A 23,982-nucleotide genomic window follows, 5' to 3' on the forward strand; every position below is an offset into this window, starting at 1 on the left:
ATTAGCCCATGCAATTTTGACTAAAATAGCATTTATTTTGAAAAACACAAAAAATTAATGAGTAAAATTGACTTAACTGGATGAGCTTTAAAATTACAATTTGTTGAAGGCTCTGTAGTTTAGTGAAACTGTGAAAGAGTTTCTTTTTCCCAAGATTTTATATATAAGTGTAAGTCTCTCCTTACTAATTTAGAAAGATTTCAAACCAGTAACAGTCATTGAGCCTTGTACCATCCAAAAACATGATCCGGTGCCCATCTGGGCCTTGAAATCATACTAAGTTAGTAAGGAAAGTATTTTTATATAAATATGTTTTGTAAAAAATAATGATTTTTCCAAGTTTTCATTGAGTTTTTGGTATAAAAATATTGTTCAGTGTAAAAGTTTTTATCCCAAGATTTTATATAGAGAAATATTTGGTGGCGGCACACACCTACATGGAGAGTTCAGCTGCTTCAAACCCGTTTATGTAACGTGAATTAAGTATTTTAAAAAATATTTTTTGTGGGGGACCATGCCCCCCGTCTCTATATGCAGTTCCACCCTGCTTACCCATGAAAAAAAATTAAAAACAGATGTAAAAAAAAGTGGATAGGCTGGGGTTAGTCATGTTCAGTAATCAAAGTCTCCTACTTTTTGAAAAAATCACGATTAAATTATGACTTTATTCCTTCATTGATTTAATCACTAATTTTTTAATAATACACGACTCTTCATTGATTTAATCACTAATTTTTTAATAATACACGACTTTTACGAAGTTCATAATTAAATCACGAATAATGTGTAAAATAATGATGATGCAAATAAGAATGACATTGATTTGATGTTTTTGATCTGTTAATGAATCCAAATTCAGACTCATGATCATCGTCTTTTTTATGTATAATCTTTGAATATATTGTGTATATGTGATTTTTGTTGTGGATACATAAATGATATCAACATGAGAATTCTTGATTTTTATCATTCTAGTTTAAGATGGAACTTGATAATATAATATGAAAATACCCTCTGGAGGGAACATTACATGGCCCAAACCCTAACTCAATTTTTACTTTTGACTTTTTTCTAATGTTTCCCGAGTTAACTGAATTGTCCACTTGCCAGCTTATTCCTGAGCCTCAACTTGGTGACTACGGTAATGTTCATGATCAAAAATAAGAATAGAGGGGCAAAACGACTTCCTTTATAAGGAATGAGAGATTTGGACAGCCCAAGAGAAATTTGGTTTCCAATCTTGGTAGCCACCAATTCTGGGATGAATTGGACAAGTCGAATCCTTTCTCATTGATTTTTTAAGGAAACAAATCGATTTCTAAAATGTAGTAGTAATACAAGTAGAATCCAGAATTCCCAAGAGAGACGAAATATAAGAGGGATTAAAGCAGAATTTTCTTTGCACTTGCCTCAGTATCAAGCATCTACAAATTATTAAATTAAAATCAGTCGATCAACCTTTTTCTTGACAAGTATCATCCGCACAAAAAAATAACAAGGAAAACAAAACTTAAAGATTATAACATAAAATATTAAATATAGGTCCAATCCAAGCAATAACTATCAAAAGAGGATAACAAGACCACTAAGAAGTACAAAGAATTCCGCAAGATTAAGGGAAAAACTCACAATGAACAATGGCCTATATTTTCATCAATTGTTTCCATCTCCATCCTATTGTCTTCCCTTGTGTCCCTGTCCCCCCTTCCTTCCCTTTTGAGCTGAAGCTTTTGCAGAACCTTTACCACCTTTCTGACCCTTCTTGTTCATCCCCTTCTTTGAACTACCCTTCCCTTGCTTGCTCATTCCACGAGATCTTGTATCCTTCTTCATTCTTCGATCCACCAACACCTTACCTTTGCCAGGAGCTTTAACTTGGACCCCTTTCTTCGCAACCACATACTCTTTCTTGGGCCTTTTCGGCATTGCCTTCTTATAAAGCTGATTAATCATTTTCCCCTTTGACAGATCAGAGATGTCGGTCTGGTCAGAAATGACATTTGCCTTCCTTCGAACCTTCTCAAGATTTCTCATTGCAACCCGCTTCTTTCGTGCTTTGGCCTGTGCGACCTTCTTGGCAGGACGGGCATTGATCTCTTTAAATTGTGCTTTCATTGCAGCTATCTCCTCTTTTGTCACAGGTTTAAATAGCTGGCGATGCCTCTTCTCCTCTTCAAGAAACCATGTGGGTAAACCCTCGTCATCAAACGTGTACCTGTTGTAGGCATCCTCCAATATCTGCTCCCTTTGCTTCTTCCTCAGCATCTTCTTTGCACAAGCTAATATCTCAGCTTTTGCATAATTGTCTTCTTCCTCTGATTCATCAGAAGATGAGGATGAGTCGTCACTGGAGTCCGTAGCTGGAGCAGGGACAATCTCAAAGTCCTCTATCTTAGAAGATTGATTTTGAGGGAGTTGAGAGTCCTTAGGAAGAATTATATTTTCTTTAGTCTTTTTTGGGATTGGGATTTTTTCCTCTGGTATATCTTCCATTTCATCTTCACTTTCATTCTTTCCTAAATCCCCCTCTCCCATCGCTTCGGCAAATATATCTTGACTAAACCACTTCTCTGTAATCTGCTCTTGCGTTGGCAGTTCGTCCTCATGGAGCGGCACCATAAGAGGATTTGCTTCTCTATCACCCTGATCTTTGTCAGAATCAGGATCAGAATGAACAATATCATCATCACCCTGCAAGGAAGAAAGAAAATTCCAATCCACCAAGGTTATAAGACAACATAACCAAAAATAGCTAATAGATGGGGAAAATGTGCCATTAGCGTTAATGTAAATGAACTAAAAACTAGCTATATAATCATATAATAGTCTACTATTTCCGCTATGTAGCAGAAACAGTGGGCCCAATTCTTGGAAGAACATATCCACCAACTCGAGTTCTGCCACTAAATATGCTTCACCAAATAAAAAAACGAAGCGATGTATAATGACCAAAGGAACAATTGGGAATGCGTGAAGAAAATAAAATGGAATATGTATAAGCTAGTTTGGGATGATATGCAAATTCATTGAAATGAGGTACGTTTTGAAATGAGGAACCTGAAGTAGAGGTTGATGAAAAAAAACATTTTTCACAAAATCCCCCAAAAAGCCATATTCCAAATGGTTTTCTCCATACCTCAAGTAGTTCCTTTCCATCTTTAGAGTATGCCCGCTTTGCACGCTTTCGTTGCTTTGCACTTCCTTCTTTTCTAGTGACAAAGCGTTCATAAGCTTCATCAAGAAACTCCTCAAGTTGTTCATCATACCTACACAGAAGAAAACAATATTTATTTACAGAGAATTGTATTAATAATCATTATCCTAGATCATGTCTCAACAAGTATAAAAATAATAGAAAATCACCGTCTGTGTTCTTCATCAGAGTCTGCATCACCAGATGAATCCTCTTGGGCACCAGTCTTGTAAATTTCTTCATTATCGCTGTCTCCTGCATCACGGTTCTCGTCATTGAATTCTATGGAATCAACGGCTTCTAGATCTTTCTTTCCCTAAAGGACATGGAACAAACACATAACAATGACGTATCACTCTTAATTTTGATGAGGTTCAAATAGTTAAGAGAATGAAACCTTATTGAAGGTGAATCATGTAACATCCATTAGCATATGACTAGCACACAAAGACTAAATGATTGCTATACATATCTATACACAAATAATGACCAAAATCCTGTAGGGACAAACAATAAATACAAAATGCATGTAATAGGGTCAATATGTAAACAACATAATAACCCTTGTCTCCAGCAATGTTGTCAAAGTTGAATCAGACTGGAAAACCAAGCAGGATTAAAACTAAATCAGTGCACTTTGTACAGATACATAATAACAATTTCCACAAGAATTCAACAGTAAACATATTTATGTTGTTCGGAACATAACTATCGTTGTTCGGGGCTGTTTCCTGTCTTCTGGGATCGGTAAGAGAAGGCTTTAGTGAGTGGCTACAGTTGGGGATGAGCTTTCGTAATAAAAAAAAGGTTGATATGGAGTTGAACCCCTTTTGTGGTTTCATGGAGTATTTGGAAAGAAAGAAATGCTAGAGTGTTTGAAGGGAGGTCTGAAACAAAGCAAGAATTAGTTTTCTCAGCTCTAGGGATTCTCTTTTTTTTCGTGTAAGATCTATAAAGAGTTCATATGGGTGTTCTTTGAGGATTTCGTTTCGGATAGTATTTGAAATATTTCAGAGTTGTAGCTAACTTCTTTCTTAGTTGTTTTTTTTTTCTTGGGTTGGTCATCTCGACCTTCCCTTTCTTTTGTACTTCCCTTTTTCCCTTTATCTATCAAAAAATAGCATAGTTATGTTGTTCCAAAATTCAAAGTTAGACAAACATCTTTTCACAAATTGAAAACAGGAGAAAAAACGAAGTCAAATTTATCTATCTTCAAATCAAACAAGTTTGATTTCCATCTACTTTTCAAAAAAAACAAGTTTGATTTCCATCCATGATAGGAGATGTTTCATGTGAAAAACACCACCATGAAACAGTTCTTACATTTGGTTATTGAAAAAAAAAAAACAGTTCTTATAATTATTGCATTGGAAGGATTACTTATCATGGAATATTAGTTAATACTTAATACTCTTGAGCAAAAGCGGAACCAACATAATACCTTGAAACAGAGAAAAGATAAAGAAAATAGATTAGATACGATTCCCTAATCCAAAGAAAGCTTTTACCTATGTTGTAAGATTTGAGAGAATCATAAAATAGAATTGTGGATAATACCTATATCATGGGATTCAAATATCAAATCCTAAGATTTTTACCAAACGGGGATGTAAGAATTAAATAATCGTAGGTATGTATTGCTAGCATCGAAAAAAAAACATATTTATTAATAAAACAGTGACAATGTATGACCACCATAAACATCATATACGGCACTAACTTCGTGGTTAGGTTTAAAAAATTTGTTAAAAAGGATTAACGGTGAGTCAGCTTAGCCTTGTGTCTGTTAAACAGCCATTATAATGCTCGTAATTAAAATCTGAAAAGCAAACAAAATTACAGCCATGAAAATGACATAACAGCTAAATAACAGAACTGTAAAAACCATTATTTCCATTTTCCCTATTCTAGAATTTCTTTAAAAAGAGTACCAATATTATTATAACATAAAATAAAGACCATTATTATGGTCAAGTCAAGCAAAATGGAATGAAAATAACAGACATTAATTTATATATATAAAAAGCATGTTTTATAGATTATGATCTTGTTAACGGATAGTATTGTGAATTAAGGATCTTTACTGTTATAACAGCTGTTATAAGGATCTTCTAACCATGATTTGCGGGGAAGGATATTGAAGTGAAGAAAAGGGATAAAGAAATAAGTAGCAAGCCTCAAACTGACACTTCAGTTCTTGTTAATACACAACTGGAAAAGAAAATGGAACTCCTAACCTATGTTTGTGTAGAAATATTGGAAGAAACTCTCAAACCAGATATATCTTGGTGAAGATCAACCAAATATTTCATTTTTTAAGGGGGCATAGTAAACTTCTGTTTTTCATTTCCTATCTATCAACAAATAAAATCTCTAGGGATGGATAAGAGTTAGGTTAGTAAAATAACACAAATCTTCCGCTACATTTACTGGAACATAGTTAACATTACAAAGAAGTTTCACTTTACAGAAACTTAACAGTGCAAGGACCAAAGCAAAGTGTATACTAACCTTGATAGAAGAAAGGGAAAATAACTCATGGTCAAAATAACCATCTGATGTCGCATCTATTTGCATTCCTGTTGCTTTACGGGATTTATCCTGGAGATTAAAAATCAATAAAGAGAAAAAAATGATTAGCTAAAAACTACTTAATAAATATAGAATTCAAATCGAAGTATCTTGCAAGAGAGCTTAACAAATAAAAAATTATCTTTAAACCTTGGCTTGTCTTTTTGCAAGCTTTTTCTTCTCCCGTTTCTTCTTATGGTCCATAGCATATGTCAACTCCTCCATCTCATTGAGTATCCTGTCGTCCTCATCACCCTTGTCAGCATCTTCAGCATCCATAGCTCTGGCAGGAGCAAGTTGCGTTGGGGATAGGGCTTTTCTTATGTGCATCCGCCACCTGCACATGAGAAAACAAACATAAGTCCAATGCAACATAAGTGACTTAGTTCCAAATCAAACTGAAAAGATCCAGGATACACATCAATGGCTAGTCCATCAATGGAACATGCGTAAGGGATTTGATAGCCATTCAACAGTAAAATTCTAGAAATTCTCGGCCCACATAATCTTGGCACCTGCATGGCGGTGGCCGGTGCGGGCTAGGCTGCCAAAAAATGGATCTAGTACATACACCTCAAGAACTGATCCAAGTGGTCATGTTACTATGCAATACCCTCTCTTGTCAACCATTTGCAATTTTTGTCCAAAAATCCACAAATAATATAGACTAGCTTATAACCCCCACCAAAATTTACACTATTGATATCCATTAATCCAACAGTGATTAACGATGACGATGTCACAACAGTTAGAACCAGTGTTGTCAAATGCAGGCGCATATGCGAATATGCGATCACATAAGCTAATACGCGATTGCATATGCCATTTCCAAACTGATTTTCACATATGCTACGATCGCATATATAAACTTATGCTATCTGCATAATATGCGATGGCATATTGTTTGGACACAAAAAAAAAAATTATAGCTTAAACTCATTTTTCTCTTATAAATATCCCACTTCTACCCCCCATACTCCTTTTACAATCTCTTCTACCTTCTAATCTCTTTCTTACTCTCACAAAGCCCCCCATCTATTAAATCTCATTACATTTTCTAATACATTCTCACATAATTATAAATATTCTCTAATCCCTACTCTATTACTCCCAAAGTTCAAGTCTAAACTTAAGTCAATCTCTCACTCTCAACTCTCAATACTCAATTGAAAAAGGAAACTACTCAAGAATCGAGATTTACACATTTTCTGCATTTTTTTCCTCTCTTTTTTTTTTTTCCTTGCAGCATAAGCCATGGCATATGTGAACAGCATGTGCTGGTAGCACATGGTCACATATGCTATTTAACAACATTGGTTAGAACAGTAATTGTCTTAACCAAGCTGATTTCTCGTGGGTTCACCCAAAATTTCTAGCATTGATACTCTTTAATCCAACAGTGATTAATAGATGATGATAATGTGACAACAATTAGAATAGTAATCAGCAAAAACCAAGACAATCTATCTCTCATTGTAATAAGGTGAATCAGAAGGGTACCCTCTGTCAAATATGTATGTGTGTGTGTGTGTGTCTATATATATATATATATATATATATAGAAAGAGAGAGAGAGAGAAGCGTATAGACACAGAAAGCAGAGGAAGTGGTGAGGGCAGCTCATAGGGAGAGATAAAGTGAAAGATTGACTCAGTCTAAGCCAATTTCTGTTCTAATTGTAGCACAGCATTATTGATGGATCGAAGGGTATTAACAGTGGAAATTTTGGGTGAACTTATCCGTGTATTTTGCTGAGTCCATTTGCAGGTGATTGCACACAGGAAAAGGGAATAGAAGAATGATAGGAATATAAATATGAACGGATGTATATACCTAGATATATGAATGTGTGTGCATACATAAGTATATCACTTACTTGAGGAGATGCTTGAAGTCCTGCTTACCCAAGACACGTAGATCATCACATAGAGCCTTGATCTGCAAACAAAATAAAGCGCCAAAGTTAGTTGAAACGCCTGCACAAAGGATACCATGAACGACTGAAAGACAACAAATAATTAAACAATAAGATATAGAAATACCTCCTCTGTTGTTAAAATGTGGTCCTTGATGGATAAACAAGCGGGATCATCAAAGGATATAGAAGTCACTGAACCGAGAATGTCAAGCGGAGTCTCGGATCCCACAAAGTCTGAAGCCAAACACACCTTCCTCAATGTTGTAATCCCATCCTCGTACCTTCAGTAAAGATTTAATTAATGGGCAACGACAACCACAACATGATTCCACATTTATAAATGCATACACAGGACATAATACAATCACAATAATTTAGTGAACTTCAGTATACACAATACAACAAGCCCATCTGGACATCTTAATGCATCAATCAACACAATGAGACCCATCAGAAATAGAGGACATACCCATCACGGTGTCTCTTTTGCTTTGTTCCTCTAAGAACATCCATGACCTACATCAGGAAGGTTCATATAAATCAGAAAACCAAAAACCACACATTAGTTATGGCAAGAAAAAATTTGAAATGGAAATGAAAAAAGTAAATTAATTATCACTTTTACACCAATATATTTATATGTATCACCTTGGGTGGTTCTATAGCCCCTTGAAATAAATGCTTCACGTCAAGCAGACGGGGATCAATCTTTGCAGGGGCCTTATAATTTTGACCCACAACATAAATTTCTGCAGATGCCGAACGACTAGCAACTGGTTTAGTCACCTCAACCTTCTCGAATAACTGCCATGCAAATTCTAGAATCAGTTAAATGAACCATATAGAGAGAACTTATAAATTGGGTGATTAAGAAATAAAAACTGACCTGCTTGAGACAGTAGAGGACTGCACTGTAGTCTTGTGACCTGAAAACCTATCAAAAGATGATAGATAAGCAATCATAATTTAAACAGCCATAGAGTACATTAATCAGAAACAGAGACAATGGTTGATATGCAAATAGTCATTATAACTTTAACAGCATAATTTAATCAAATAATAAACAAACATAACTGACTACAAAATAAATAAATGACTAAATGCATTGGTAACAGATATAGAGTGTGGGAGTACTAATACTTTAGATGTACTTTAGATCTACAGTCAAGAGACACTTTAGAGATACAAATTGACAAACAATATATCGAACCCAAGTGAGGAAAAAATGACTATGAAGGTGGGTATTAAGAAGTCATGGGAGAAGAATTCCTATAAGGAGATTTTTTTCATTTTTTGATACATGGGTCCTGTACGGAGATTTTGAGTAGCATTGAATCCCAAACCAGGGAAGTGAACGCATAAAAGAACCCTACTACTAAGACCAGTCCCACGAACAACATAACAACCTAGATCACAGAACACGCCAAAGCACAATAGCATCTATCAATAACACAAACTTCATTCAAAGGGTAAGAGGGATGCAAAAGGAAGAGAAATAGGAAATAGGAAGGAGGAAAAAACATCAAATACTACCACATGAAATAACCCTGCCGTAGAAATCCCTCTTACTTAAGTGTCGACCTGTAGAGAAAAGTGTTCATACAAGACGCCACCACCACCCAAATTCCTTCCAGAAATTTATTGGACAGCCTTGGAGAAATGAAATGCAACTTTTTCATGTTTATTGTGGTAACCATGATGTATCAACAAATAAGGAACTCCTAATTATAGGGACAGATATTATATCAACCAAGCCCATAATAAACCAATTCACCCCTTACAAAGACAGTATATATGGCAAGAAAAATGTATCCACAACATAAGTAGTAGTCTAAAGTTTAAAATTTTGTTTTGAAGTAATGTTTTGGTTAGGAGAAAAATCGAAATAGTCTTGACCAAGGAACATTCCGAAATATTCAATGTTTAAAAGTCAATCCAAAATCAGAATGGTTCCACCAAAGCATTTTGAAAAAACATGAAACTTTGAACCATGATCACAACTACAACTTGATGACAAGAACGCATAGCACCATCATCCATTTAAAATGAAGATGCTCTGTTAGGTTCACAGCATGTAATTTCCAGCAGAAAAAAAAATGAAAAAATTTTTATGTATGAAAACATTTTTCTAGATAACTATATATTGCTAACCAAACAGCATGCAACATAAAACATTCAACAATTTCACTTACCAAGATGCATATTTGCATGATAATTGGGTGATTTCCATCACACCAACCATAATTCCAAATGTTATGCCAATCTTTGACTATTGCATGTAAAAAATTCACAACAGTCCAACCGAAAATTTTCATGAATTTACCTTTTTTTTTTCTATTTGAATGTCAAGCTTAATCACTTGTTTCCCTACCAGAGAATAATGATCATCCGAGTTTCAGCTCATACCTCATGATATTCTGCATCTAAGTCTCTCGAGCTACTTAAATTTAGACTGCGATAACTATTAACTACTCTAAGTCCTTTTCAAATAAACCTAAGTGTCCATTTCTGTGCCAAAAAATCCATTCTTTATCTCCAGATATTCTTTTCTTTTATCTTTTATCTTTTATCTTTTATCTTTTGATAAGTGAATCACATGAAAATGATATTCTTCATCTAGGTCAATAGTGATACTAGAAATTAAAATCCGTTTCATAAAAACCTAAACGTCCATTTCTGGGCCAAAAAATACATTTTTTCGCACTAAAAAACTCTCAATAATATCCTGGCCATTGAATCGGGACCTGTTATCTGGACAATCCTAAAGGAATACATTTGAAGAGATGATTGCAAACATGCTCACATCATAATAAATAATTCATGACTCATAATTCATAATTAAGAGAAAAACATAAAGAAATTAAAATAAAAAATCTACCTTGGTGACGAAGGAACCTTTGGGTGACAAGAAATCTGTGGCCAGCTTGACTGCATCGATGACCAACGAAGCTTGGCTCGTGGCCTCTTGAGACCACGCCCCTCCCACATTGGGAGATCCATCGTGCAATACAACATCGAACGCTCTGCAACCATTGTCGCCCATCAATCTCTTGATGGTTGCCCGGCATTTCTGGGTTGTGATGTCCTCTTCGACGGAAATTGCGCCACGTATGGGTCGGATAGGGAAGAGATCGACGCCCAGAACAAAGCTTCCAACGGGTACACGTTGTACGGCAACTTGCATCCAACCACCTGGTGCGGCGCAGAGATCAAGAACCGAGTGAGCCGAGTTGAGAAAACTGAACTTGGCTTCCAGCTGAAGGAGCTTGAAAGCTGCTCGTGAACGGTAACCTTGCTCTTTTGCCAGATGGTAAAACTTATCCAAACGATGCTTTCCCTTCACCTTCCCCATCTCTCTCTCTCTCTCTCTCTCTCTCTCTCTCTCTCTCTCTCTCTCTCGCTGTGTTTGTGTGTGTGGCTCTGTTTTAGGGTTTTACGTTAGGGTTTTTCACGAGAAGAGTAACCGACTTTTTGCAAACGAGGACGAAGCTGCCCCTTCTATGAGTCTATGGTTTTAAATTGGGTATTTTACTAATACCCCTGCGAAATTAGCGATTTTAGGGTTTATCCTGCAAAATGCTTGACCGAAAGTCAATGTCCTTGTTAGTGGTTTTTTTTTTTTTTTTGGAAGGTATTATTATTAGAGAGTTACTGTTGCCACACCAACTTTTCCTAATACCACGCGAGTTCCGATGTAAATCACCAAAAAATTGCATGCAGTTGGTGTGTTGTTAGTAAAAGTTGGTGAGGCAATAGAAACTCTCTATTATTATTATTGAATAAAATCAAATTTTCATCGTTAACCCATTAATTAAAAAGGAAAAGGGGCGATGACTTTTTGTCAAGTAGGTAAACCTAATCAATTTTAATAAGAGTCATGATAAAATGACTTGCCAAGTGGCATACTCAATCGTCTCACTGATGTGAAACCATAGACATTTTCGTCTTGGGATACATTTTTTTATCGTGAAGTGTAGTCGTGTGTCCCGAGGTGAAAAGATCTACAATTTTGCATTTGTCACGTCAGTTAGTTGATTGAGTATGCCACCTAGCGAGTTATTTTATCACAACTCTTACTAAAATTCCCTTTTTAAATTTGTTTTCTTGTATTGTATGGAGGTAATGATGATAGTGAGTTATCTCAAATTATCACAAGGCACGCATGTCACCCCTTCCACATGTATCAAATGTATTAGAATAAATCCTAGTGAGTGGCTGCCAAAAGAGGATCGAACTTAGGAGTTAAGAGTTAGGGCCCCTGCTTCCAAAGACACGGACCTGGCCATCGATGATTTCTTTTTGGCAAACAAAACAATTATGATGTGTTATCTGTGCACTTCACATTCCAATCATGATTTAAAAAATCTTATGTCATATACTCCAAGTTAACTTAGTTAGTATATTAAAAAAAGGAGCGACTACTTGCACACCCACTTAGAATCATGAGTGTTGATATCCTAACTAGAAAGTCTTCACTCGGTCAATACTCAACTGAAGTGACACAAACATGGAACCAAAGATCCGATTCATTGAGATACACAAATGTAAATATTCATAAAAGATGTATAGTTGTGTATCTTGATGAAACAGATCTATAATTCTGTGTCTGTGCTAGGTCAGCCAAGTATTGACCGAGTGAAGACTTTCTAGTTAGAAAATCATTACTCTAGAATCATTTGTGTCCCATCACTTTAAAAAAATTTCATTGCACTCAATGAACTCCCAAAGAGGAAAAAAAGGTTGTACTCCTACAAACCTACTCCTTTGACGATAGAGGGGAGAGCTGCTTTTTCATCCTTCAACAAAAAATAGAGAGAAAGTTTTAAAGATTGGAGTGCAAGGAACAACTTAATCGACAAGTTGTTGCTAAAAAAATACTTTTTTCATTGCAAAAATTATGGATTTTTTAGGAAAATTTTCCCAATAATACGATAATTAACATAAATGACCACTTTCAAAGTAATTAGGCGAATGTCTCATTTGTGATGGTAACTATAATATTCGGATGAAAATGCCATTATCAAATGTGACAACAAAATGCCTTTTCACCACCTTTTAACTTACCTAAAAGCTACCGTGAGGTCTTCGAGGATAAAGAGTAATTAGGCGAATGTCTCATTTGATGGATTCACCATCAAAGCTACCGTGAGGTCTTCAAGGTAAATTCAGGAAAATGCCTCCACACTAACAATTTAAAATATTTAGATATAACTTTCGATCTATTTCAATGATTTGTAACAACGGATTGTGAGCAAAGACCAACACCCGTGTTCCGAACAGGCCTCTAGTGAAATAAGAGCTGAGGGCTTGTTAATAATGTTCAACATGCCTTTGTCATCGCTCCTCACAGATTGAGTTTGATGGGTTGTAGATGATGAAGTTCGCAATGATGATGATGATGATTAATTAACAAGAGAATTTTCATACATCAAATAACAAATCATTTAGAGAAACCACCAGTTGAAATATATATTTTTTTCAAATTTGAAAACTTATGGAAGCCTCAATTGTCACCCAGTAATTAATTGTACATATTGGGGAAACAATTGAAGAATATGTACAGTCAATCTTGGCTGAGCAGCCATGCTGGTACAGGTGCAGGTGCAGGTGAAGGTGAAGGTGAAGGTGCCACAAACGTTCTTCTTGAATAATTTCTCTCAAAATAGCCCATCATTCTCCAAGCTTTAATTCCATCATTTCCCTCATCTTCTTGAAATAGAATAAAAAAAATTCATGTTATGTTGGAAAAAAAAACATATTTGAATCAATAGAAGGATAAAGAAAAAGAATCCAAAGATAACAAAAGAGAAATATATTTGATTACATCTCTCTTACTGTTTAGAAATCTGTTTGTGTTCTTACCATTGGAACCTAAATTGTATTTTGCAGAGGCAGACCAATTGATTAGAGTTGGAGTGATGATAGTCAGCAAAGCCCAAAAGAAAAATATCAAAATAAAGATTCTCAAACTCATTTCTTGCAGAAGACTTAAAAACATTTTTGGTAACTCATTCAAAGGTTTTATGGAGAGAGAGAGAGAGAGAAGGAGAGGACTAGAACAAGTTAGCTGGCCACGTTTGTGCACCAAATCAATGAGTTTGAAACTACTCTATTTTTCTGTGTTTCTTTAAGTCAAATCAAATATTTTTAACAATGAACTTTAGGATTTTGTAGCTCAGTAGTTGGAAGGTTGTTATAAGTGTGTGATTGAGATTCCTCTGCATGATATTCCTTTGATTTTTTTATTTTTTATTTTTCCCACTTGTTTCTCAATGTTTTAAAAATTGAACCCATGAATATTGGACCGGAAACTTGTCAAATTGATCCTAACACAGCCCAAACCATGGTTCAATTTGGTTGGATTGATTTTCATTTATTAACAAAAATTTTAAAAAATAGATTTGAATAGTTTACTTATGAAATAGTCATACCTTTATTCCTCCATACTGTGTTTTTCATTATTTTTCAATATAACTCTAATTAGGATCTAGGATTTTTATTTATTTATTTATTTATTTATTTTGTGACTTGGACCCATTACCTAATGGATGACATATTGAATACAAAGCCAGCTTACCTATCTCCACCCACCCAAACCCCACAAAAAAGAAAAAAGAAAAAAAGAAATCGGTTCACAATAAGTGACAGCTCAGTTGGTTTAATGGTTGAACCAATTGTTCTATAAATATGTGTGGTTCTTCCAAATAACCTTGGCTCAACTTCAAACCAGAGCATAACTTCGAGGAATTTTGGTCGGACCAACTAGTGGTATTAGTTCCAATTTTAAAGACTATAATTTTTCTTAAAATTTGATAAATCAGAACAAAGAGATGGGATCAATGCAGTGAACGTCATGATATAAAGAACAATGCATAATGTGTTGATCCGACAATATAAAAACTGGACTGATTATATTACAGAGTTATTATTGCCACACCAACTTTTACTAACACCGCACTAATTGTGTGCAATTCTTTGATGATTTACCTAGGAATTGGTGTGGCATTAGTAAAAGTTGGCATGGCAATAGCAACTCTCTTATATTACTTTGTTTTCCCAACAAAAATATAGTGTTTTGGTTGCCTGCACCTCTTCAACAAAAAGAAAAGAATATTCAATGTTGTAGTTTACCTAATTTAGGGCTCGTGAAACACCACAAATGGATGAAGTATTCACATGTAGAACCAAAAGATATATTGATTCTTGGAGAATCTTCTTTGGTTCTTTTTGAAGTTTATCAGAGCCTAACCCCAAGGGTTGGCAAGATTATCAAGACCACATCTCAGGAAGCGGAGGTCTTGAGTTCGAATTGCTACTTAAGGGCCACTCTCAAGGATTTATCCCAGAAATTACTCTGGTGCGTGTGAGGGAGGGGACTGCATGTGCCCAAAGATTAGTTGGTTGGTCTATTAGGCTTGGACACCACAGTTACAATGAAAAAAAGTTATACTGTACGTGAGATCATCAATGCAGAGCGTTTTTTCCCATCATCAGATTGATCAATAACCTTCAATCTAGACAATCAAAGAGTAATAGATGTGAATTGTACTTGAAAGAAAACTCCGCAATTTATGGATTGCAAGCTCCAGGAGTTCAACCAGATCCTAATCATCCAAGTAACAATCTCCATCTCATTATAATTGGACAGGGTTTGCATATTCAATTACCCAATCAAAGTGAATTTTAGACTACGTATGTCAAACCATCCGAGGTTATCAAATCCATGAACTAAAAAGAGAGCTCTAACTCCACAAAGAAATCATTCACACCTTTTTAATCATTTTCTTGTATATTTAAGCAAAATTATTATATATTTTTTTTCAAGAATAGTTTTCAAGACAATATTTGGGAAACAAAATCTCATCTTGAAGCTGCTAATTATCCCTTTTAGAGTATTAGTCATGATGCAATGTGTTAAGGTGGATCGAAATGCATTAAATCATATTATTTAGGGTAAGATCAAGTAGATAGGTAGTTATGCAGTTAAGTAACTTCTTGTAATTTATTTATTCTTCTATTTAATTTAATCCTACCAGTGAACAAGGTATCAAGGTTAGTCAATTTTTCAAAAGTTTATATCTTTAAATCACAAGATATTAATCATAGAGATGATGAAACATGTTTGCTATGAAATTCCATCTTTCATTATATTTATAGAATGTTAAGTCTTGTTGATTGCTTCTATCAAATCAATACCCTTTTGTAATAGAGACTTCGTCTCATGGTTTTTAAACTCTATATTTCGTCTCGTCTCGTTCAGCTCCGATATCGAGTCGTCTCGGACAAGTTTTCTGATAAGTTTGAGACGTCTCGTGAGACAAATCAATAAATTTAACTGTGACTCGTAAATCTCAATTAAAAAATGACTTTGTGAGGGTCTCGTTCAGCTCTGATATGGAGTTAACTTGGGCAATACGTCTTGGTCTCGAACGAGTTTAAAAATCATGCTTCGTCTTTTACCCATCTTTGGGGTAATCAATGTCGGATCAATTCTCTTGTAGTTCACGGAAGTAGGGTTGTAAATGGATCTGATCCATTCCAATAACTTTGGGTTTGGATTCCGATAAGATTTTGATCCGATTTCTTATTAAATCATTGGATCAATCATGCCTCGATTTGATAAAGACCCGATCTGATTGTATATTAGAAAATATATAAATTATATTATATTTTTGTTGAGATGTATGAAGCTTATTTAGATTTTGTATATAAAATCAGGTTTGATTCAATCCGGACCCAATCAAATTGTTAATGGATTGGATCTAGATCTTAATATTGAGTTGATAAAAAAACCCAATGCGATAGAGGTTTGATCCGATATTTATTGGATCGATCTCAAATTCAATCCTTATTGGATCGATACCAAATCAACCCCAATCCGATCCATTAACAGCCCTACACGGAAGTGTGCTACACCTCAAAATTTTCGATGTACTATAGGCGTACCATACACCAAATGTGGTCAAGAAAGTCAGGATCTTGGTCAGCCTGTCAGCCATGATCCGGTTTAAGTCCAACCCATATATTCAGTACTCGTTGAGTCTACTCATAAATGAACTCGAGTGGGACCACTTATATACGAGTTCAAGTGGCATGGCGCGAAAACTTCAAACAAATCGCATAATTTTGACGCCCATCCATGCCTTCTGTCAAGTCAAGACAAGAGAAAACATAATATATGTATATATAGTGGATGTTGAGCTTAGTAATTGCAGGAAAGACAACTCGTGTTCGGTTGTAAACTAAAACTCCTCTTTTAATTCGTCACCCAAACCTTGTCTTCAACGATGAGGCAACCTCGTAAACCTCGTTTTCTTAAGTTTAAGATTCTCCCTTCGATTCACAGGAATCTCCATCTTCTTTGCGGAAATCGCAACTTCCATGTCTTTTCGAATCACCTTATATTCCCTTTTACAGAGATCCAATTTCATGTCGATCCACTTTCAGAAATAATCGACTTTGAGGTTTTCTTATCCATCTAGATTCAAGAAAGTTTCCACTTTTGTTCTGAATCCTGTAAAAAATATATATATATTTAGTTCTTAGCTGATCAATTTGTGCTTTTGGTCTGAATTCTGTAAAACTTATTTCTTGGCTGATCAAATTCGAAGAGGCTGGCCTTTTCTCGTAATGCTTGCGATGGAGAATTCGACAAGACACGGCAGGGTTTCTCAATTGCAATCTGCATTAAAACAGAGGCGAAGTGGTTACGAACCTTCGGATACGGAAACTGAATGGCAGGATAGCCCGTGGCGTGATCTGAACAATGATGGTCATCCAAGGGATGGAGTTCCTATTGAAGATCGTCCGAAAACTCCAATGAGATTTATAAGTCCTCTAGGTCGTAACAAGAGGTACTTGTCGAATCTCGATAGTGATATTTCTCCTCCTGTTAGTGCCTTAAGAACGAGTCCTATTCGAAGAAGAAACAGTAAATCTCCCTATAAACCACGCAGAAACGATGGGACCGTTGTTTTGCCTAAAGCAGATTCTTTGGAATCTGAACAAAGAAGGAATAATATTTCTCCATATAAAACTAGGAGAGAAGAATCAATCATCGATGATGAAAAGTTCGTAAACTCGAATAGAAAGCAAAACCATAGAATGCATCAGAAGCATCTCGACTTAGAGAAAGATGGAACTCATTCAAAATTTATAGAAAATTCTAGAGTGAATGGGACATCACATTACATGGGTAGGTCATTGTCTGCTCCGAAACCAAGAGCCAAAGAAAAGGAGCAAATTAGCAATTTGGGTCCAAGAGAGCGTAAAGGAGGCAGAAGCCCCTCACCATTGTCAAGAAGTCAAATCAGAAAACAAAGGGAAGCTTCCCATGTCAAAGCTCCCTCGGCAAATGAAATTAATGAAATGGTTGCTAATGTTAAACTCTTAAAGGGTCCAAGTTCTAATGTTCTAAAGTTGGAAAGCACAGACTCAATTTCGCCCGGTGATATCTTCTTTTCTCAAAACTACACACCCTTGGCGTCGCAGAAGAATGTTTTAACAAAGCCCAATAGCTTTCCTCCAAGGCCTAAGGTAGTTTCTGAAAGAGATACTGCTTTGCATCAAAGAAGCAGAGTAAATACTAGTTTTAATCAGAATACCCATGTGGTTTCATCCGGTACCATTGCATCTCGGACGAACACGTCATCCAGTTATGCTGGAAGCAGGCAGAGTAGTATTAAGAATAGCGTTGAGAGTAGCAAGATCAGTGATGGTAGTGGACGGTCGAGTGATAGTTTCAAGAAATTCACTGCGAATAGGCAGAAAAGCCAAAAAGATACATGGTTTGGTTGTGTGAGGAAGGGGCCTTGCAAGACCTTCAAATCACCCGAAAAAGCTAGGGAGTTTGATGAAGCTTTGTTTATCGAGAAGGCATTCGTGGTTGAAAATTTGAGACCCTTTTGGGCTGATAAGCATAGACCTGGTTCGTTGAATGGATTCACTTGCCACAAACAAGAAGCACAATTTCTCAAGCAATTGGTAAGGTTACTCTAGATGGTCAAAATAGCTTTTCATCCTTATTGGCTCCGACTTTACATTTGTATTTATGAATCAATGTGGCAATTATATTACTACATTGGGTATCCAAAAACTATTATTAATTTTGAGTGTGATTTGCTTGCATCATGTAATGTGCAATTTATCTGTGTTTGTGGCTTTTTATTCTCCGTTGCATGCAGTATCTAGTCAGTATTTTTATTTTTCAGGAAGGCTAATAGTTACTCTCTTTTACTTGGACTAGATATCTCACAACAGCTGCCCACATATTCTGTTCAAGGGACCTTCCGGCTCAGGAAAGAAGGCATTAACCATGGCTCTATTGAGTGAAATCTACGGTGACCCGGCCTGGAATGTACGTGTCAAGTTCTATAAATTTGGTAACATATGAACTGGCATTTTTTAATTCAGATGCCGAATGCAAAGTAGGCTAACCAGATTTATACTCTTTTTTTTTTCTTTTTTGCAGATTACTCATGATTTAAGATACTTCGATGTTCAGGTAGGCTTCAACTTTGATAAAACTGTACTTTTTATAGTTTTTCCCCCCGGAAATGAAGCATTATAAACATGAAACAATGAAGCAAGCACCCCCATGAGTTGACCAAACTTCCATATTTTCTTGGGATGAAAACTTCTGAAGTTCATTAACATCGTCATCACCATCGTCATCTACACCTTATCCCAAGAATTGGAGTCTGCAACAAGGATCTTATTTCATCATTTAAGTCTATCTAGAGCTATATCTTCTGCCAAATCACCTGACTTGCATATCTTTTCTTACTACATTAATTCACTTCATTTTGGGGCTTCCTCTAGCCTTTTTAAAGCTTCCACTAGCCGAAACCGCTACTTCTCACAGGTACCATAATTGTTCTTGTTGCATGCCAAAATCATCTCAATACATATTCCTTCATTAGCTCCTATAGAAACTATTCCTAGATTCCCTCGAATGTACTCGTTCGCTTAAGATGTTTCCTTTTCCAGTCTTACCACTTATCAACATTATCATTCTAATATTTGCTATGCCCATTCTACAAACATGTTTGTCTATGATCCAATAAACATTTATGTATAACATAGCTGGTCTTGTTGTTGTCTTGTAAACTTTTCTCTTTAGTTTGATCGGTATACATCAGTTACATAATAATCCAAAGGGCACATCCACTTTAGCCATCCAACACTAATTTTATTAGTCATATCTTCACCAAGCTTTTAATATTTTTGGTTAATTAAATGTATGAGGAAAGTGCTCTCTTTGGAGTATGTCTTACCCACCAATCGTAATTAGTGTCATCTCTCTGAGTGTCGTTTTTGGTCCTCCTTATCTTAGAACCCTTTAGTTTCTAAGGTATTCCTTCAAAGTTTTAGTTTAGAGTTTAATCTGCTCCATTGACCCACGCTACGTCATCTACGAACTGTTTGAGTTGGTGATAAGAGCATCTGAGGGGAACAACATCCATCCATAATTTTTTGCCTTAAAAAATCTAATATGTGAAATACTAGACGAAGTGCTTTGAACTTTATAATCTTTAATGTTCTTGTGGAGATGCACTTCTCATGTTTACAAGGCTGCTTAATTACCTTGGATCATTTGTTCTCCCATGCTCTTGCCTGAAATCTGTTCTGGATAAGGTTTATTATGTTGTTATAGACCTAGTGCCACCTTCACTTGGTCTTTTAGATATTTTTCCAACAGAGACTGCTCTGCTGCTGATGACGATGATGAATGATTGCTCTGCTTATTAATTTTAAAAATACAACTCAAGTGGGGATCTGTTTCTTATCCAAGGCAGGTAAAACTTGAGAGGTTCAACATGAAATAGTATGAATGCTTTTATGGCTTGTAGTATCATGTAATGAGAGAACCTTGGACCAAAGTTAGCTTATCTTTGGGAGGAAAATGAACCTTTTGATGAGATTGGAATATGAGTTTGATTTTCTCAAACCAATATTTGCTTTCAATAATGAAGAAGAAATAGGGTGTCCAGACGTGGAACAATCCTGTCATCTGGGAATGAAAGGTCTTTCATTTTCTTTACTATGACTTCCACATTAAATAACAACTGTGCACTTCTGTACGGATCTCACATTCTCACTTAACACTTTTGGCAGGAAAAGAGGCCAATGCAAGTTGTTTTTCCATTAACCTCCAGCCCTCACCACGTGGAACTCAATCTAAAGTCAGAATCACACAATGCAAGATATGCATTAATGGCTCTAGTCAAGCAATTAACCAACAATCATGAAAGTACTCCTGAAATCAGCACTGCAGATTTCAGTGCAGATTACAAAGGTCTAGTGTTAAGAACAGATAACACTTTCTCACCCCTAATAATTTATTATCCTAATTGTATGAATTTAATATGGCTTTATCACAATGATTACAGTAATTGTTCTCTACGAGGTTGACAAACTAGCAGAGAATGTTCAGCACTTGATAAAATGGATTATGGACTGTTATACGGATGCATGCAAGATCATACTCTGCTGTGAAGATGATGTGGAAATCCTTGATTCGGTCAAAAGCCGCTGCGAAGTTATCACCGTTGATGCTCCTGTTACTCATGAAGTAAGCATTACTCCCAGCATGTTTACATTCATTTTGCTATGTAGGCCTATTGCAATTACAATGGTATTCTATGTAACAAGACATACTGAAATACTGATTCTAAGTCAATCTCTCATTGTTTTTATATTTCTCAGATCATGGAGGTTCTTATTCAGATCGCAACAAAGGAGAATTTTGATCTACCCATGAGCTTTGCTGCTAAGATCGCAACCAAGTCAAAGCAGAACTTGAGGAAAGCAATCATGGCACTTGAAGCATGCAAATCACACAAGTAAGAACTGCGAGAGAAGATATGTGAATTTCCAATTTTGTTTTATCCCCTTACTTGAGTTGAAATAACTATGCAGCTATCCTTTTGTTGATGAGCAACCAATTCCGCTAGGCTGGGAAGAGGTGCTGACGGAACTTGCTGCTGAGATTCTAGCTGATCCATCACCCAAAAGGTTAGCCTCTGACTCAATGTAAAAAAATTAACAAAGTGCCCTTGTTAAGTCCATTGAAAGCTTTTATTAGCTGATATAAGCATGAAAATATTTTCCTCGAGGCATGTCGGCTCACAATTAGATGAATTGAGTTTCTTTATTATGGAGGAAAAGTTAGACACAGGATTCCAATGAAGGAGGTTTTCTCCTGCATCCAGAAACAAGAACAATATATACCACTAGAAACAAAGTCCTATTAGGTTTAACAATACTTTATCAAAGTTAACACTTGTTTTGTCTACTGCATAGACCACATGGTGTATATTATATACACCTGTTGAAGTACATTGGTTTTGGGTTTCTTTGGCAATGTTGAAAATGTTTGGAAACGACGATTTAACCAAGAACTCTTTTGTGTCTGATCCTGACAAGTTAATAAAATAAATCCATTGGAACTATAGCCAAACAAGGGCTTGCGATATTTCATGAGGACATCCTAGGATTCTTTATGTTATAGTAAAAAAATCACTCGGAGATATTGGCAGACTCCTTAAACTATAAGTAGTGCACAGTATTAAGTGTTGAAACCTTCATAACTTCTAAATCTTTTCTTAGTTTCTTAAATTAACTGTTTCAAGAGTTGAGATTATTGTTCCACATGTCATGTTCTGTCAGATTATTTTTCACACGGGGGAAATTCCAAAAACTGTTGGTGGACTTTGTTCACCCCAAACTGATCCTCCAGGTAATGCATTAAACACATTGTCAAATTGATTTAGTTTGGGTATCTTATCCTTGTCATAGAACTGTATGCTTCTACCTCGCAGAAACTTGTGGAACAATTTCTCAAGGGAGTTGAGGCTAGTTTAAAGAGGGAACTGTATTACTGGCATGCTTATTATGTAAGTTTATCTCCCCTCTTCCTTTGATTTTGTTTGAGATAAGGAGAAATGAACTTAACATCACCTTTCACAGGATAAGAGACTCCCCCTGGGAACAAGTGCCCTACTGAAACTGGAAGGTAAGATGGATAATTGTGATACTGCTATGTAGTTAGTTACAAATAAGACTATAATTAGGTGAAATACACACCTGCATGCATGAATCTGGCATCCACTCATGCATCTGTTTCTAGGAAAATGATCATGAGAAACACTTGTCCTATATTGGGTTAGCAGTTTTGAAATGGGCTGATTTTTTTGCAAAGATGGTCTCTATGGTGAGGAGATCATCCTCACAAAAAATCAGCCCATTCTGAAACTTCTGACTCCATCGTAAGTGGTTTGCAAGTTGATGGATCATCAACCGACAAGTTTTACCGTTGACTTGTAACCCATAAAAGACAAATGGTTGTCAGTTGGATTGTCAATATATGTATAATATAGAGTAGGAAAGTGAAGTTTTGAATGAAAGATGAGTATTTTGCATCAAAATGAAATTGTGAGGAGTATCAACTGCCTATTTTGAGGGACTAAGAGGGATTTTCAATCTGCTTTTTAACGCTTATATTATAGTGTGGAGTATTATAGTGTTGAGTGGTTTACTGGTTTGTCATACATATGTTCTGTGCAGAATTTGTGGCAAAGTTCATGAGTATCTACAGGAAGAGCTTCAGAGGTTGATTATGTTCCAATGACAACATGCTGTAGGGAGACCACGATCCTTTTTCGACAACTGTGCAGTACCCCCTAAAAGGATCGTTTTAACCACATGGTTCCATTCATGAATGTCAGAACCAATATGTTATATGTTATGATCATGTTTTACCAGGTACTCTTTAAGCAGCTCACAATAATTTAGTGGGAATATCAGATCAACCTTTTTTTAATTCAGAATGCAAAAAACGAAGGATTTGCGTAAAAAATTCTGAAGTTCTTTTTTTTTTTTTGGTTCGTTTTCTGAGTGTGAGTGTGTAGTTTGTGTCTTTTTGGCTCATATATGTCTGTTTTTGTTCCATTGGCCTGGAAATCGTATTCATTCAATCAATGAAAGGGCAACTGAACATGCAGAGGGTCCTAAAAAGTGAATTTAAGATGCAAAAGACCAAAGCATGGATCTGAACCCTTTGTTTTTGTTTTTGTTTTTTCTCAATCCTTTTCTAACTTAAAACCCTTTTCTTTTTTCCTAAAAATATGTCATCTTCGGCCTCTATAGGATGTGAAATATTTTACCTGCATCTTCAACATCAAGATTCTCCTCTTAAGCCTTCAAGCCTTAAGAACAAGATAAGGTTTTTGAGAAGATTGATGAGAAAAATGTTTAGCAAGTTGATGACGTTTAGGTTGAAAAATAAAACCACTCAGGT

General features: G+C 35.8%; 2 protein-coding genes and 1 long non-coding RNA gene across 3 annotated transcripts; 1 reads left to right on the forward strand and 2 right to left on the reverse strand.

The window, feature by feature from the left end:
- Positions 1–1,492: 1,492 nt before the first annotated feature.
- On the reverse strand, positions 1,493–11,197 carry LOC147407370 (FtsJ-like methyltransferase family protein). The gene is made up of 11 exons (XM_086435903.1): positions 10,561–11,197; positions 8,569–8,616; positions 8,331–8,486; positions 8,152–8,198; positions 7,807–7,963; positions 7,641–7,702; positions 5,915–6,101; positions 5,705–5,794; positions 3,364–3,509; positions 3,137–3,266; positions 1,493–2,691 (listed from the first exon to the last, which is right to left on the reverse strand). Exons 1-11 carry the CDS (start codon positions 11,032–11,034, stop codon positions 1,675–1,677), a joined length of 2,514 nt encoding a protein of 837 aa, XP_086292029.1. The 5' UTR covers positions 11,035–11,197; the 3' UTR covers positions 1,493–1,674.
- Positions 11,198–13,125: 1,928 nt separating this feature from the next.
- On the reverse strand, positions 13,126–13,823 carry LOC147407371 (uncharacterized). The gene is made up of 2 exons (XR_015175815.1): positions 13,545–13,823; positions 13,126–13,388 (listed from the first exon to the last, which is right to left on the reverse strand). It is a non-coding gene; the product is annotated as an uncharacterized LOC147407371 (long non-coding RNA).
- A 3,102-nt stretch (positions 13,824–16,925) lies between these two features.
- LOC147407372 (uncharacterized) lies at positions 16,926–23,571 on the forward strand. Its single transcript, XM_086435904.1, has 11 exons — positions 16,926–18,665; positions 18,928–19,038; positions 19,153–19,185; positions 20,799–20,979; positions 21,074–21,255; positions 21,390–21,526; positions 21,603–21,698; positions 22,353–22,422; positions 22,505–22,579; positions 22,653–22,698; positions 23,250–23,571. Exons 1-11 carry the CDS (start codon positions 17,313–17,315, stop codon positions 23,297–23,299), a joined length of 2,334 nt encoding a protein of 777 aa, XP_086292030.1. The 5' UTR covers positions 16,926–17,312; the 3' UTR covers positions 23,300–23,571.
- Positions 23,572–23,982: the final 411 nt, after the last annotated feature.

Source organism: Akebia trifoliata, chromosome 3 (assembly GCF_017979445.1).
Source record: "Akebia trifoliata isolate Shusen 1 chromosome 3, ASM1797944v1, whole genome shotgun sequence".
Lineage (NCBI taxonomy): Eukaryota > Viridiplantae > Streptophyta > Magnoliopsida > Ranunculales > Lardizabalaceae > Akebia > Akebia trifoliata.

Coding starts and splice junctions, on each gene's coding strand:
- LOC147407370 (XM_086435903.1), bottom strand. CDS start 11,034: ATGGGGAAGGTGAAGGGAAAGCATCGTTTGGATAAGTTTTACCATCTG. Junction 8,487..8,568: donor TCCTCTACTGTCTCAAGCAG/GTCAGTTTTTAT, acceptor TTTGCATGGCAG/TTATTCGAGAAGGTTGAGGT. Junction 6,102..7,640: donor GACTTCAAGCATCTCCTCAA/GTAAGTGATATA, acceptor TCTCATGTGCAG/GTGGCGGATGCACATAAGAA.
- LOC147407372 (XM_086435904.1), top strand. CDS start 17,313: ATGCTTGCGATGGAGAATTCGACAAGACACGGCAGGGTTTCTCAATTG. Junction 21,527..21,602: donor GAAGCATGCAAATCACACAA/GTAAGAACTGCG, acceptor ATAACTATGCAG/CTATCCTTTTGTTGATGAGC. Junction 22,699..23,249: donor TGCCCTACTGAAACTGGAAG/GTAAGATGGATA, acceptor TGTTCTGTGCAG/AATTTGTGGCAAAGTTCATG.